We start from the raw sequence: 17,645 nt of genomic DNA, 5'->3' as shown, positions 1-17,645 counted from the left end.
TACTTCCCAAAACTAGTGAATTCCTCGAACGCATTTATACAAACTAATCGAATGAGAGTCCCAGCTTATTGCTATATACTGGAGAAACATTAGGTGCCGTTATATATGGATAATGCACGATGTTTTTCAAGTTGACGAATACACGTGGAATAAGCAAAACAATTTCAGAGAACAGCAGAAATAGTATTGTACGCAAATATATGATTCCATTCAGCCCATATTAATCAACTTGTAACTAAGGTATCTTTCCCCTGTTGTAGCTCCACTCCTAGGCAGTCAACTGTACAATTGGGAAATGATTACTGCAAGGCAAGCACAAATATATTTATTCACCACACATTGTTAAATTATAAATAAATGCTTTTCTCGCAAAATCAATACATAATAAACAAAGTATAACAGTTTCAAACTCGGATAGTTTTTCACTCAAAATCAACAAATTACTGAAAGCAGCTTTTTATATATGGTTTGTTTATGCATATGCCGTCGTCCATGACCCGCACCAGAAGCATCAGATAAGTCCGCATCACCTGAAGAAAATGAATGGTCAACCATTTTAATAGAGAAAATACATAGATGACTTAGAAAATAAGTCCACTGTAGGAATGCACGCATCGTACGGACTATACATAAGTGATATTATACCTTGATCTTTTCCCAGAATTTAAGTCATTTACAGTTTTTTACATGCAGTTCTTAGTTACAGTTTTTAGTGCATTCGCTATTAGGTGTAGAAGTTACCAAAGAAAATTATCCAATTTGATCATTCTAATTGATAATTCCCTAATTGACAATTCTAATTGATAATCTAATTAGCTTGATAATTCCCCTATCTAATTTGATAACAACATTTTATACACTTCAAGGAGAGGCAATTTGAACAATAAATTAGCTCGATGACTGAAGGTGGGAAGACTGACGCTGGTACCTATTGCTATTGCGAGCTGCATTGATGGTAATGCTATGCTGCTCATTATTTGGTACACAATCATTACTAAGCACAAATTGATTGTCAATTTACCTCGAGACTACCTTCAGTTGGAAATGATCTCAGTTGTGAAAACGGCCTTGTACCCACGACTCCAGTTTTTTTGACCAAACATTGCGTAGTTGTAGTTCTTGTAGTGGAAGATAAGCTCCGACTTTTTACTCTTAAAAACTGTTCCTTTCGAAATTTCTTCACCACAGAATCTGACGTAATTGGATACAAAAACATTTAATTTTTATTATCTGATTAGAAAACATATCTATAGTGATTTGAATTATTTAGCAATGTAAAAATAAATTTCTAGAACTTTCGATGAAGAATAATAAACTTCTAGAACTATTTAGCATTTTGTTACAACTGATGCTACAAACCAGGGTTGGGGATTTTTTTGATTTTTTTTAATCAAAAAAANAGAATTAGCTAAGCTGCTAGCTACGTACAATGTATTGCACACTTGATGCCTCTGTACCAAAAACATTCAATTTATTGGAACATAATACACACTAAAGGCAACAAGTTTATATACCAATTTGTCATTCATAGTACATTTATACTAAACGATGAATAACAATACCTCAATGTAAATTAAAGACTGCCACTCAATATATTTAAATATATGAAAAAATAAAAAATAAATAAAAAAATCAAGTGATTTAATCACATGATTTAATGATTGCCAACCCTGCTACAGACACGGAATAATTTTAATTATAATTTAAAGAACCACCACAGAATCATGTTAGATGAATACTATTTTATTTTAATCCATCTCTTGTGATGTGAATATCTAAGAATATTTACAGAATGTTTGAGATTCATTATTTGAATACATAAATTTTGCAAGAAAATTTCAAGTTTTTTTTCAACTATTACGACGAAAACCGGTCTTACATGGCCCCCTCCTCCACGGAGACGTCAGAACGTATCTCCAAGGAGCTGTAACTGCAAGTCTTGTTGAAACGCGGCAAGATCTGGAAGTCTTCGAACTTGACCACTGCTCTCTGGCCTTCGGGAGCACGCATCACTTGCGTGTACTGTATACCTGTAACAAAATTTGATCTCATGCATTTATTTACACTTTCGATTAGTGTATCCTGGGATAGGTTATACAAAGCAAGGATAATTTCAGGCTTGAAGGGCAAGTCTTATCAAGAAAGATTTGAAATTCTGAAGCTTCCGAGTCTCTGTTATCGACGTCTGCGTGGCGACCTCATTGAAATAAACAAGTATAATCACGGTTCATACAAGGTCACAGAAGGATTCCTAAAATGTGAAAAAGAATCAGCACTAGAGGCCACGGCTGCAAACTAAAAAAAATGCGGTACATCTCTCCCATGCGACAACACTTCTCGCTTCGAGTCACCGACATGAGGAACAGCGCCTCTGATGATATACATGTACATGTTTGTGCTCCGAGTATGAACGCCTTCAAGTACAGACTAGACAATGCTTTGCCGCCTATACAGGAGCAAATGTTCAGTCTTGAAATGCTTTGTACCGTACGGAACCATTGAAAGTTCAGTAACAATTTCAAACCACCGTCAGTTGAAATGATCTGGTTAAAAGGCTAGTTTTTAGATCCGTGAATAAGTCACGAAAAGTAGAAGAATCTGCCAAAGGCCTATCCAGGCCTTAGTATCCGTATTATTTGTTTCGGACGTAGCAGTCTCAGACCACGATGGATTGCCGCCTATAAATATTATATTATTATTATTGTATATTAGGCCTATTTCTATAATAGGCCTTTTTCTTCTTCGACGCCGAAGATACTACGTATACTAGACAGAGTATCTAATGATGGCACTCTTCATATTCGATTGTTCTGATGGTCGAACGGCTTTTCGCTAGATTAGATAATCTGTGACGGGAATTTTGAATTGTCTATTATTCACAATACTTCGCATGGTATTCATGCAATATTTATCCGTTCTTCTGTAAGTTTATATCCCCAAACTTACGGTCTATATTGATTTTTGGACTGAAAGGCTACGTCCGACTCAACTAGTAATATAATTGCAATTTTTCAAAATTGTCTTGTAAGAATCATGTCGCATCCGCAACAACTGGATGAAATATTTGCAAATACTTGTATGACTGATTTTGCACATCATTCATTACCTTGGTGTTTTTTTATGATGTTTGAGGCTAAAAAAGTAAATTGCAGATTCTAGAAATCGCAGCAATTTTTATGTCCATCGTTTATGACCGAAATTATTTAATCTAATGATGAAGTTTAAACTGCTACTCAGTTCTAATATGATCGTGAAATTTAATTTTGAAGCAATTTTAGGGCTATTTATCAACAGCTATGCCAAATTCACATGTTAGAGATCAAATTTTCTGCTTAGCAGGAATGCTACAGAGAAAAAATGTAGCAATAAATAATACATCTATAACTCATACCTTCCCGTGGACCATTTGTTGGGTATCCAGGAGAGATGACTTCTTCCCCTGGAGTAATTAATCGGCTATATGGGGAGACCTTCCTTACAATGACATCTGCGTGAAAATGAAACGTCTAAACCAAACAATACCAAAACAAGGCAGTACAATTTTAGTTGCATTCATTATTGCAATTAAACGGTCAGGTTTCTTGCGATTTCATTTATAACTTATAAAGCCGCATTCCAGCCGTGTCATGCTCTTTCTGCCCTTTAGGTTTGCTCGCATGCTGCCTGCTTGCCTCACCGTTGTAGCTCATGATGAATGTCTCACAGTTTGCACCAATTGTGCCCCAAGGACAAGCACAACTGCAGTCCTTCTTGGTGTAGCCGCCGTTCTTGCAGGGGTCAGGTGACCGGTCGCAGGCCTCCAACCAGTCAGCTAAATCGACAAAGATAATAATGAATGAAATAAATATAAGTACAATATGAAAATTTCATACCGAAGTTCCACTATATACTTATTATAAATCAGAAACTCTAGAGGTAAAACTAATCAATGTCAAGATAAAATTCATTGAAATTAATCAATTCTGACCCTTCAGTCGACTTATAAACTTATGTAGATTCCGTCACACAAGTCTGTGAAAGTCCTAACCAAGAAAACAAGAAGAAAATATATGCTATGTGATCAATTATCATCGGCATATCCACTCACTTCCGTCAACTAAAATGCTTTACTTCTAAATTTGTTGACATTTCTAAAAAAGAAAGAATCTTCGACAAATGAAAAATTCATAGTGTGATATTCGAATAAAAAGAGGATAACTGATAATTTCACCCTGATTTATCCAACGAACAACGTGCTATTGAGATAGAACAACAAGAAATTCAAGTCTATATATAAACAGTAAATTTCAATTATTATTCGTATATGAACAGTTTAACAAATGATCTCTATCTGTCTTTTTTCAATAATTCTCAGATAAGTTACGTCAAGAAGGTACATATATTATACAAAGCTACAAAATAATTATAAGAAAGTATTGAACAAAATTAAGTGGTCTTAGCATATCGAGTACATAACACATGCCTCACCTATGCAGCCGTACATGGTGTTCACGAGCTTCATGTTCATGTAGGAAATGAAGTTACNACAGCCTCAATTCTCCGATGCATTGATTCATGCAAATAGGGATTTTTTCCAAAGGAATTGTTACCATTCTTCAGTTAAAACTTCCTCCGGCTCTTTTAAAGACGATGGCGGCGGGAATCGACTTCTAACTCTGTAAAATCGACTATAAATGCTCTATAAAATTCAGGTCTTGTGATTATGGTGGTCAAATGAGATGCTGAACTTCATTACAATATTTCTCGTGCCATTTTTCAACAATTCCACTGTATGGATTGGGGGCGTTATCATCTTGAAGGATGGCGTTCCCTTCTGGAAACAGTGCATGAACCATTGGATAAACTGGGTCCTCCTAAATTCCTAAATAATCATGACTGTTGATTCTTCCATGAAGAAAAATCATTGGTCCGTCGGATTTCCAAGAAATAGCACCCCAGATTATCACAGATCCCCCGCCATGTTTTACGGTTAGGAGGAGGCAGTTGGGATTGAATGACTCTTTTGGAGCAGGCAGACGGGATTAAATTACATCTCCATACGTAAACTCGGCGAGAGGTTGGAAATAATCGATGATTCGTCAGAGAGAATCACATTTTTTCAATGCTCGAGGGAATAATTCTGGAAATTTTTACACAATTATTAACGCTTTGAAGCATTGGTATTTGGAACCAGGGGTATTTTAATTGCGCTCTTCCATAGAATCCAGCTGATCTGTGGAGCTCTCGGCGGACAGTATTATGGAAACTAGTTCTGTGGGTGTTCTTTGAGTAATTTTAACAGCCGTGGTCTTTCGATTGTCCGTCACATCTCGATTTCGGCACTGACTGTCCCTCTAAAACAACTTCGAGTTTCGGCCAGACCTGTGCTTTGTAAATGATGTTTTTCCTTCGTTTACAAAAGTAGTCATTATTTTTGAGACAGTACCTCCTGAAACATCAAGCATTCGCGAAATTTTTGCCACACTTACACCTGCTTTACGTACGGACACCAACAATTTGGCCTCTTTGGAAGTCAGAGAGGTTTGCCACATATAGATTAGGTTATAGACACAAAAATTTACTGAAATTATCTGTGCAATGAAAAAATTTCAATTAGCAGTAACAATAGTCAATAAAACATAAAAATATGTCCCGTTTTCATTGATTAGAACATGTTCAAAAATTCCGATATCAAATTTAAAGGAGTTCCCTTCAGGTTCTCCATCCCGTCTTTTTATTATACCTTTATAATTACCTTTTTAGGTTACAAAATATCCATAGTCAGGAAGATGTTAAATTAAGAGTCATCATTCTGCTGGCGTACCAAACTAACTACGTATGTCTTGCAATGTAAAAGAGTTTTCAGTTCCTTCAATTTTTTCAGGTTGAACTTCCATGAATTTCGAACTGTGTATTATTTCGAATTGAATTCCGAGATATAAATAACGTTCATGCAGCAAAATATTTACAAAATCACGCAAAAAAGATTGTTAAGAAATGTGTTTTTTGAAGGCTATCTCAAATAATTTTTCCGACATTATTTAAATAAAATAATCCTAAATAGTATTGAGCAAAAATATTCTAATATGCTTCAACTAGAGTAAAATTTAATTGTCGTTGTTTTCATGATAATGAAGTGGCTGCAGTAATACAGAGTAAGTCAAGGGCCAAGAAGTGCCGAATGCAGACGTCTTCTGTGGCTAGGAATCAGATTTTTCTCTATTCTCGGAAAGAAAATACAATTGTAAAATTTTCTTTACGTTAAAGAAAACATTCAGGTTAAACTAATAAATATTGTTTTGGCTGGCACGGACTTGCGGATGCTGTTTGCGTTTCAAAGTGTAAGAGGTCAGAGGTGATAATGGTTAACTAATCATCAACCTTGCTATTAGTAATAAAAGACTTTTAAAGTAGAGTTATCGCCAGAAGATGAAGATTCGAAGCTTTATAGGTTATTGGATAACATTATTACCTACAGGTAAGCCATAAAGCATTTCAGTGCATTTGCATATACTGTATTGTCCATCTATAAATACAGAATCATTATGATTGAAAATATTATATACGACTTATTTTTGTTCCATATGAAATTGTAAAATAATATTTAAACGAATTTGCAGTTTTATGAGCATTTAATAACAAACGTTCAGCATTTAGTTGAGGATTCGTGTGGCAGAAGATGCGTGGTCAGTGTGAGTGGACTGGCGTCGATGACTTTATCTGCTCTACATAATAGCATGGCTTTTATTCGCGCTACAAATAGCATGTTTGTGGAATATGGGTATTTATAGAGACTTTTTCGTTGCTGAATATTATTGATGCATAAAAATAGCTTTGTGACAACTATGAAATTCTGTTTTATTCCTGCTTAGGGCTGGATTTGAAGAATTGATGTCACTTGTTTGCTTAAATCGCAAACTAACTAAAAATTTAAAAGCAAAGAATAGTCCACAAAAATTCTAGATTTGTGATTCAATTTGTGATTCTAGATTCTACGAACTGACGATGGAGCTGGTCTCCGAAACGTTTTCTATAAAGATATGAATTTTTGTGGGCTGGATTTGATTAAATAATGCCTGTTTTCCTAAAAGTTCTTGAGTTAGATGCCTCCAATTTCTATCGTTCTACAGTATTTATTATGAAGGTTTGATGAATTTGATCCCAGTTTTGTAATCTTCGTAGCGCGGCCAGCAAAGTTTCAGGTAAATTGATGAAAACGCAAGTTAACCAAGAATTAAATGGCGAAGACAACGTCAAAAAATAATGAACGGGAATCTGTGTCACGCGAAGGAAAAATTATTTTCTTAATTTTTAACTTTAAACTAATTTCGCAACGGGAATGAGTGATTGATANACGGACCAGGCAATAAGTCCAGCAGCTATCTCAATCAATCGTGAGCTGTGGAAAGATCGGGTTCCAAAGGCCGGATCCCTTGTGAATCAAGTCACGAAAAGTTCAAGAATCGGCAACAGGCCATGGGCCTATTTCTCCAACGCCGACACTTCTATTCTATTCTTATCTGTCTTTGAGGTTCGCTCCCATGCTGCCTGCTAGCCTCACCGTTGTAGCTCATGACGAGGTTCTCACAGTTAGCGCCAGTCGTGCCCCAAGGACAAGCGCAACTGCAGTCCTTCTTGGTGTAGCCGCCGTTCTTGCAGGGGTCTGGTGACCGCTTACACGCCACCAACCAGTCAGCTTAATCAACAAAGAAAATAATGAATGAAATAAAATAAATATAACCACAACAGGCATAACTTCCACTACTCAATATAAATTGTTAACTCTAGAGATAAAACCAATCATTGCAAATTCATTGAAATTAATCATTTCAGACCTGTCACTCGACTTATAAACTTATGTTGATTCCGTCACACAAGTCTGAAAAACTTCTAACCCAGATAACCCCTTTGAAAAATATGCAATGTGAGAAATTATCATCGGCATATCCATGCACTCACTTTATTCAATTAAAATACTTCACTTTAAAATTTGTTGACATTTCTAAGAAGAAAATCTGCTCCAAATTAAAAATTCATAGTGTGATATTCCAATAAAAAGAGGATAACTGATTATTTCACCCCTAATTTATCCAACGAACAACATGCCATTGAGATAAAGCAGCACAAATTTAAGTTTATAAACAGTCAATTTAAATAAGACCAGGGAATCTGATCATACATCTGAATACTCAGCTTTTTTAAACGTCGTATTTAATTATTATGCGTGCTAGCGATCAATGATAAACAAATGATCTCTATTTTTTCTATTATACCCAGCTAAGTTACATCAAAAGGTATATTATAAAAGTAATATATTAACAAAGTTATAAGAAGGTATTGAACGAAATTACGTGGCCTTTGCATATCGAGTACATAACACATGCCTCACCTATGCAGCCGTACATGCATGGTGTTCACTAGCTCATGTTCATGTTGGGAATGAAGTGACCGTAGCATATAAATAACACATGCCTCACCTATGCAGCCGTACATGGTGTTCACTAGCGTCATGTTCATATAGGAAATAAAGTAACCTTAGCATATAAATAACACATGCCTCATCCATGCAGCCGTACATGGAGTTCACTAGCTTCATGTTCATGTAGGAAATAAAAAGTAACCTTAGCATATAAATAACACATGCCTCATCCATGCAGCCGTACATGGTGTTCACTAGCGTCATGTTCATATAGGAAATAAAGTAACCTTAGCATATAAATAACACATGCCTCACCTATGCAGCCGTACATGGTGTTCACTAGCTTCATGTTCATGTAGGAAATGAAGTGACCTTAGCATATACATAACACATGCCTCACCTATGCAGCCGTACATGGTGTTCACGAGCTTCATGTTCATGAAGGAAATTCCAGGAGCATTCCCCATGATTTCTTGGAAACGGGCGTNATAACACATGCCTCACCTATGCAGCCGTACATGGTGTTCACGAGCTTCATGTTCATGAAGGAAATTCCAGGATCATTCCCCATGATTTCTTGGAAACGGGCGTCTTTAGCGAGAATCACGCGCTTGTTGTTCTTTCCCGCGGCCTTCACGTGACAATAATGGACAGAATACATATGATATTACTATATATGCGAGCATGAAACATAGGTAATTTATGCATCATGAACACTGTTCAAGGTAAATCAGACATTTTCCTAAAACGTAATATAGACGGAATGATCTCAAAGTTCACCATACTTTCAGTAAATGTTTCGAAACCAAGATCCGCGATCAGTGGAGAAGAAGAGGAGGAACAAATTTCATGGTGAAATCTATTATGGAGATTAAAGCATAAGACACGAATGCTTGAAAAAAAAACGTTAAACGTATCCATAAAAATTTCAGATGTTATCAACGGATAGGCTAGTGTCAAACTACTGGCTTCAAGCAAGATTCTCGTCCTAAAATATACGGGAATAAAAAATTTCTCGAAATAAAGACACTGGAAGCACATGTTAAAATTTTGGCATCTGCTACCCATGCATACGAACAATTAATATAGAGCTGGCAACCAGGTATTGATAAGAGCTGGCATCCAAATAAAGGTATGGCGTCTTGTTTTCGTGATTTTCTTTGCTTCCAGATTATACATAATAAAAGTTTTCTACTATTCAGATGTCCATAATGGACATTTTTAAAGATTTAAAAATTAAGAAAGAAAACGATGGTAAAGAGTTCACATGCAGGTTATTTATTTGAAGGATATAATTTTTCATCCGAATGTCTATACATTTTGTAGGTTCTCATTTGTAGCTGTACCTAGTGAATACTAGAGATATTATAGGATTTAAAATTTATTTTTACGCAACGGAGGTAGAGCGGAACAAATATGAATGAATATAATCCATATGTGAGCCAGTTAATCATGGTCTGTCTTGATATCTATAAGATCTGATAATTTTGTAATAGTTTTAAGCTTTAGTAATAGCATCTAGTCCTGTTTATTTCGATATAATGTTAGGTCTTGTTTAGGTTTCATGTCTGTCTTTGCATTTTGACTTATAAAATTATTTTATTCATTTTTAGTTTAGTCGAACTGATGATGGAGCTGGACTCCGAAACGTTTTCAATATCGATATTGTTAATTTTCTTGGCGTTTTCTTTGCTTTTAAATTCCTTGTGATATTTCATTTTGTGATTTACGGGTAGTTCTAGAACAAAACGAGAATTCGTCCCAAGCCGCCTCGGCAACACTGTTCCCTCTCACTCTTCAGTCTTCACCCGATTTAGTGCCAACGAGATGTTTGTTGCTTTCGCTCGTGCTTTGTTATAAGTAATTGTCTACTGGGTGAGTAATAGGTAGCCTTAGTATACCTAAATGTGTTACCAATTGTCGTAGGTAAGCATTCTGTGGAATATATTCTGGTATTCCTGACGATTCTGGCATTCATAAAATTATTGATTACCTTGATAGGAAATGTGTTCCCTCCCTCCCCCTTAGGGGTAGTCTGTTCTGATAAATGATATTATCGTTTCCCTGATGATCAAATTAGTTTATTAATTTTATTATGTATTCAATTATATTGTCACTTCCTCGAAGACCATATTTAGTATGATTATAACTCAACCGTTGATCTTAATCCGTCACTATATATAATAAGAGTATGTAAAATGAGCATTTTTCATTATGTTAATAAATCTTGAGGCCGACGTGAATGTGAAATACAATGCTGTTTCCATATTATTTATTACTAATTATTATTAGGCTAGAGCAGTTGACTGAGTTGAGTGGACTGAAATTTTCATTTAACTTTTGTAAGACCTAATGTTCAATCCGATTAGCCTACTGTGTCTTTGACTAGAGTAAAGATCAATGTGGCAATGAATATTGCTTATGAGAGGGAATATAGTTAGTAAATTATAACCAAGATAAATTAAATCGCAGCTGAATGAAACATTGCATGGCAGTACTAGATTCAGTCAGCACCACTATTATCAGATTATCATTGTTACTATTTTGATGGCGAGTTTTGATGAAACTAATTGTTGATGAATTTGAGGGATTTTGAATTTTGTTGTGATTGAACTTAATTATGTGAATTTGAATTTGAGCTTGAATATGAATTATGCATGTAATATGAATTTTTAATTATGCATTGAATAGGAATTATGCACATGAATTGAGCATTTGGAGCTCTGTAGTGTTTTATTTTATTCTGAGAATGTTTGAATTAACAAATGTCATGTTCATGTTCTAATACTCACCCTTTGTTCTCAGGTCTTAGTACTGTGCATGAAGAAGGAACACTTTAATTAATAAATCATCAATTTGAGCGCATCAATTTCCTGACTAACCTACATCTCGGGGATTCATCAATCCGAAATCTACCAAATTGCCTCACTTAACGCCAGTACCGAAACCCCTCAGTATAATAGTACAAAACCCCCGCATATCTTATACTGCAAATAAGTTTAGAGGACTCGCACCTGCAACGGATACTTCACTTACAAAAATGTGTGAAACATTGTCCAAATAGTGATGCCCTTTTTGGCCCTTATGAGTTTTCCTAACACAGTTTGGACTGAAAAAAGAAACACATCAGTGTTACGACCACTTTCTGCTTCTGCTGCGGGAATGAAAGAGCATCGTTATGTGCACAATGAACCATTCATTTTTCTGACTGTTTATTTTGGATTAAAAGTAGATATAAATATACATACTCTTATGACTCGTACTCTTATGTCTCACCCGGTCATGATAATGCATGACTGAATAGTAGTCGTAAGGAACGTCAAAGTTGACGGTATTGAGTTTAATGAAATTATATTCCAAGCCGGGTATGACGTTGCTCCTGACCACGATGATGCTGTTGTCCCTGAAAATGAACAACATTTGTACAAAGTTAATCACATAGATTCAATAAAGTTGAGTATAAATGATTAATTTCTTTTTGGAGTGAATTATTTAGTGACTACATAGATTCACGAATAGCTACAAAAATAGAAAAGTGAATATAATGAACTGAATTGTACTGGCACTCGGAAGAACGTTTACGTCTCTGCATGAATATGGATACAAACGCTTCTAATGTAAGGTTGTGTTTTCTGTCAAAACCGACGCTTATGTAATCCATACCAGACGTTCGACCACCTGTCCAGCACAAGTAAATACATAAGCAGAATAGTTCAAGTGACTTGGGAATGAGTTCGTTAGTATCATGACTGATAGTGACCAAAAGGGATAACGAGGCACAGTATTGCAATTAAAGGCGTACTTATTTGAGCGGTTAAACAGACTGGAATACAAGCTGCAGTATGAGCTTTAAGGCTGGTAGTCAGAGTGTGACGAAGTCTGATATCGAAGTATTCGCAACCACGATATAAAACCCTGGTTCTGTCCTCAGATCGACAAGTCGCTACTCTGGAGCTCGTAGTCTTCGTAACATGATATCTGAGCCAGCATGAAATTTGGGGCAACTGGTGACTATCAGGTGGCTGAGGAAGGCCAGCGCTGGGCTAAAATTAATTGACTCGGGCCGACCGAAAGCCTATTTCCTCGCTTTTCGTTGAGAGTCCTAACCGCATGGGCCGTCGAGTTTTGCAGCTCACTAATTTAGGACCTTTGCCTCCCCTGATACTTGCCACAGCACCTTCATCAGTGCCTGTTACTCTACGGGATTTGCGCGCCACATATGAGCATGTTCGTTCATAACTAGTTTGTGGTATATAATATCTACAACAAGGAGGCAGATCAAGAAATGCCTAGTATACCATTCAGTGGAGTATAAAAAGTATAACGCGAATACATCTCGAAAAAAGTGTAGAAGTCGCACAATTCATGAAGATTGATATTCACAGTTTTATAAAATTTTCTTCATCGGTTCTCTTTTAATACAAAGTTTACGTATTTTTCGTTACTGTCCGCAAATTTAGGAAAGCATGGCAAATTGTTATAATTATATTATATTATAATAATTTCCTAACAAATAAATTGTTAGGAAAGCATGGCAAATTTCATATTTATATCTCTTTTGCGAGTGCTGTAGAGTTCAGCCTAATTTGCGAAGAACTCCATAGTATGCCGCCAACCCTATCCGACGCCTCGCGGTTCTATCGCACTATCCCATATAGCGGGTATCGTTCTCCGCCCAGGACTGAAGGTCTTGGCGTGGTACACCAACAAAAACAGAGCTGACGTCAACGGCCGTAAACAAAGTCCCAACTGACACTACTTTATATAAAAATTGTACTTTTTGCTGAATTATTAGAAATTCTACCGGCATCTACGAGCGTCAGAATGATCAATCTCAATCGATCCCTCACAACAGATTCCTAATATTCCTAATAGATGGTTCTAATAATAAAATGACTGCCAAGCCTTGTTCAGTCTTAAAATGTCTAGCAAATTACGGACCAGGCAATAATTAAGTCAAGCACCTATCTCAATCAATCATCAGTTATGGAAAGATCGGGTTCCAAAGGCCGGATCCCTTGTAAATCAAGTCACTAAAAATTCAAGAATCGGCAACAGGCCATGGGCCTATTTCTTCAGTGCCGACACTTCTATTATATTCTATGAACAAGAATCGGCAACAGGCCATGGGCCTATTTCTTCAGTGCCGACACTTCTATTCTATTCTATTCTATTCTATTCTATTCTATGACAACTCAATTATAACAAGTTAGTTCCAAATATTGTCAGCTTGTGCCTCTTTTCTCAACTTTGACGCAATGAATCAGAGAAAAATTGTTTCTGCACATGGCCAGATAATCAAAATTTCCAGACGCCTAAGATTCTACAATACAGAGAATTCCTCTAATAATGACGATAACTAAGATATAATGAGCTAAAAAACTATTCCCAGACTTGACTAACTCCAAAAATAATACCCAAAATTAAATTTGGGTCGATGAGTATAATCCGAAACGTTCAGGCGATTTTTATGCAATAGAATTTCTATACGAACATTGACTCACGTTGCCCATACAAGCAACTCAATATAAGTCATACATCATCATGCAGGTCATACACTCATACATCATCATGCAGGTCATTCACTCATACATCGTCAACGGGTTCATTTTCCTACACGAACCTGTCGCTGCGGGAGTGCTCGTGCTGTAACCCCATCGCGTGGCCCAACTCGTGGATGACTCCCCTGAGCTGTTGATGATTAATTAAATATCAAACCATTTACGTTAAGTGACAACATATCGCAAAAAATCGTATCTTTGAAGGCGCATCATGTAAAAATTAAAAGATTTCTAGGTATTTCTTTATTGATTGCATGTTTCAAAAAATATAAACTAGAGAAGTATCTGTGCATCTATTGAAAAAATGCCTGCACGTGCACTACAAGGAGCTTACAGCTGTGACCTTGTCTCTCGACCAATCGATTAAGCAAGTAACGTACACATCTACTTCAAAACTTTATACAGCCCGCACCGCACCCATATATTTTGTACTCACGTGACAAGCATCGCCAAAAATGCTGACTGTTGTGACCTTGCCGTGTGTGTACCCCACGTCGGAGAAACAGCCGCTCTGTATCGTGATCTTCAGATACTCGGTGTCTGATGCAGTCATCTCTGGGAACTCTAAGCACGAATTAGCCTCCCAGGATCGGAACGCCAATTTCAGCAGAGTTACGTTTAAATTCGCTGTCAGGTCAGAGAACGGGTTTGGCTTTAGGTTATTTGAATGTATTAGTTAAATGGTATTAGATTTTATTTAATGACACAATTAACACATTAAAATTAAAATTCCGTTCAAAGGGCCATACTACGAGCCAAATTCAACAGCAAAATATTCTGCAAAATGTGAGAAAAACGTCGTCTTGTACCTCTCTTTTTTAGCCGACGTACAACAAAAGTCCATGGCTCACAAATAAAGTCCATGAATTGGTGATGGATATCAATTGGATCTCGTATAATTTTTTACTTACTTTGAATGGAACGAAAATTTCCATAGCAGCAGGCTCCGTAAATATTATATACTTATTGAATACGTAACAACTTACGATTTGCTATCTTGTAGGGAATTTTTACAACTCCGTTCACTTTCGGCCAAAGTTTGGCTATGGAATCCAAGTTTTTAGCAAGCAAACTTTGCCACTGGTCCGCGGAGTAGAGCATGTCGCCGACCAACACCGACCCGTCCGATCGGTGAGTAACGCCCTGGTGGGATCAGACATTTCATTCTCCGGGATAAAATCAGAAATGCACATAGTCATTTACTGCCCAAAGTTTTTCATAGGAATAAGGCAATTGTTTGCAATGCTCATTTATTGGCTGAGATTATGCCTCTACGATCTACCTGTCATAAGATTACTGCAATCTCAACCGAATCGTCAGTCTACATGTAAATGACATAGTAGTTGGAAGATACTACGCCATTTTCGCGAACGTTTGCAAACCTGTGGTCTGCATTTTCTTTTTGCTCGGTGGAGTAAGCACGAGGGGTCACAGAACAACCGGAATAGGATGACAGCAGCAGAATCACAAGGAAAGTGCACGGAGCTAATTTCGTGTGGTTATTCAGCTGTTTGTTGGTCAGAGGAACCTCATGGTTCCAGCCAAGGTTTTGCATGTACTAATATGGTATGTTTTAGATATATGGCCATGGGTGGCAGTTAGTTTTGCAAGTAGAAAAATTAATGGACCTCCCACTCAATTTTATATTGTCAAAAGCTGCCTATTCTCAAATTATACTTAATGCCTCATATCTTTCCTGACTTCTCATTTGGAATTTCTGTAATAACGTTTCTTTTTAGTTAAATTTTTGACAAAATAATTATGAGGTCTTCTGTGCTCGAGTGATGTGAATAGCAACGAGCCCTCTGCGTAGGGATACACATTTTATCAAGTTTGGAGAGGTAATTATTTCTTCATTTCAAACTTTAATTTCTCGCGTAAGGTTTTCTGGGCGTCAAGCACTAGCTTCCATTCCCGTCCAAAATTTTAAGCTTCCAAAAGAATAGTGATACACCTTTATCGAATTATTGTCTATTCTGTTATTAATTAAATAATTCGGTTATTATTAAACTGTATTCGGTAATTAATTAAACCATGTTCCTAATCTCAACTCTTTCCATGTAGTCTGTCTAGTGAATTTAGAAGAGATCAACTGTACCATTGGAGCAGCGATGACGGCCGCTACAATAAAGCAGAAGCACAGCGACAGGAGCGATAGATGCACCATTTTTAAACGCCTGCCGAGTAACTCTGTAACAAAATTTGCACATGTAAGAAACTTTTATTTTTCATCCTAACTTAAAGAAACTGAACCAGCAAAAGAGCAAAATTTAAAATAATTTTTAAAATTTACTGTTCATTCACTGGATAACGTGTTTAATTTGGAACATGAGCTAAAACCATATATATCAATGCAAAAACTTCAATAACTTCATGAAAGTTTTTTCAAAAGTACTAATAAAAAAAGAACTCCCCAAAAAGAACTCAACAAAAAAGTTTTAAAAGAAAAATAAGTGTGATTGATAAATTCAGGAAAAGATCATACGAAAAAAATGCTAGTATAATATTGAAAAACGATGAACAATTTGTTTTTAAAGGCTTGCAAAATTTATTTGAAATTAGAGAGAAGCAAAATGGTAGCAAAATGTGCTACCAAAGTAAATCCAGATAGTAAAGTCGACCTGGAACCTATTGAGGACGAAGCTGAGCTTGGGTTTACAAAAAAAAATATAAGAGATCTCAAGAGAAGCCATAGAAAGAAATTCGCGACGCTGAAGCCAAAACAAAGGCAAAAATTCAGCCAAAATATGACTTGACTCAAGCTGAAGTAAGCCGAATCGATGACAAAGTACAAAAAAACTAAGGAAAGAGATGGAAGCCCTAATGAGTAACAAATGGCTAAATTAAAGTCAGAGCAAAGCGGAAGCAATTTCTACAAAGTAATTAACAAGATGTTTGAAATTTTAGAAATATTTTGACGGAGTTTTACATGGAACATTTTCGTTATGCCGAGCTGAATTTCCATGTCCTACGTACTACGATGGAATACGTATAATGGTTGGCAATTAAATCATTTTATATGCTTTATAAATTCTTCTTAAAGTTACTATAACATATCAAGCATCAGTATAATGGCAAATATGAAATGCACTACTTTGGCCTCACCGACCGCTCACTCACCTGCTAATGGGAGACGGTGTCTCTTTTTGAGCTGCGCAGGTCGCGCACGCCATATTATATGCTATGAGGAGAGGAGGTAGAGCAGTGCAGTGAAAATAACTTGCTATACGACAAGTTGTCACAGGTGCTGAGTTCAAAATGGAAGTCCGGCCTCTCATTGGTTGGGAATATTTACAGCTTTGTACAACAAACAGAGCCATTTTGTCCAGCACTTATCCAGCTGATGGAAAGTGAAGGGCTGGATGAATTGGATGGATATATGGAGAAGAGTCAGAAGGCCCAGGAGGAGGAGAAAATAACGAATTATGCTCAAGTTTGAGCGGGGAAGATGATGGTCATGTGTAAGAATGAGACCGTCAAGAAAAAGGAGCGGGTGCAGAGAGAACAAAATTGTCTGATTTAATAACGTAAATTGATAATTGAGAGCAAAATTCACTATTTCTGAAATAAAACAAAGATGTTTTAATTGAAATAATTATATAGTTCGGATTAGTTCAACATTTTTTCAAATGGTTTTTTTAACTTTTTAATAACTGAATTTAGTTGATCACCATTGCATAGCTTCC

At 36.4% G+C, this 17,645-nt stretch overlaps 1 protein-coding gene across 1 annotated transcript; it reads right to left on the bottom strand.

The window, feature by feature from the left end:
• Positions 1–297: 297 nt before the first annotated feature.
• Positions 298–17,136, bottom strand: LOC108683132 (high choriolytic enzyme 1). Its single transcript, XM_047881844.1, has 13 exons — positions 17,080–17,136; positions 16,058–16,149; positions 14,946–15,102; positions 14,396–14,586; positions 14,022–14,089; positions 11,675–11,801; positions 8,973–9,029; positions 8,799–8,868; positions 3,677–3,811; positions 3,392–3,487; positions 1,880–2,030; positions 1,022–1,191; positions 298–530 (listed from the first exon to the last, which is right to left on the bottom strand). Exons 2-12 carry the CDS (start codon positions 16,124–16,126, stop codon positions 1,035–1,037), a joined length of 1,278 nt encoding a protein of 425 aa, XP_047737800.1. The 5' UTR covers positions 16,127–16,149; positions 17,080–17,136; the 3' UTR covers positions 298–530; positions 1,022–1,034.
• Positions 17,137–17,645: the final 509 nt, after the last annotated feature.

Source organism: Hyalella azteca, unplaced genomic scaffold, assembly GCF_000764305.2.
Source record: "Hyalella azteca isolate HAZT.00-mixed unplaced genomic scaffold, Hazt_2.0.2 contig8982, whole genome shotgun sequence".
NCBI classification, from domain to species: domain Eukaryota; kingdom Metazoa; phylum Arthropoda; class Malacostraca; order Amphipoda; family Hyalellidae; genus Hyalella; species Hyalella azteca.
This window is presented reverse-complemented; position numbering and strand designations above follow the sequence as displayed.

Bases quoted from the DNA above. Each gene is read 5' to 3' on its own strand.
- LOC108683132 (XM_047881844.1), bottom strand. From the start codon at position 16,126: ATGGTGCATCTATCGCTCCTGTCGCTGTGCTTCTGCTTTATTGTAGCG. The intron at 8,869-8,972 runs ATCATGGGGAAT...CGTTTCCAAGAA, and splicing joins AAGACGCCCGTTTCCAAGAA to ATCATGGGGAATGCTCCTGG. The intron at 3,812-8,798 runs GTGAGGCATGTG...TTGTCGATTTAG, and splicing joins CACCATGTACGGCTGCATAG to CTGACTGGTTGGAGGCCTGC.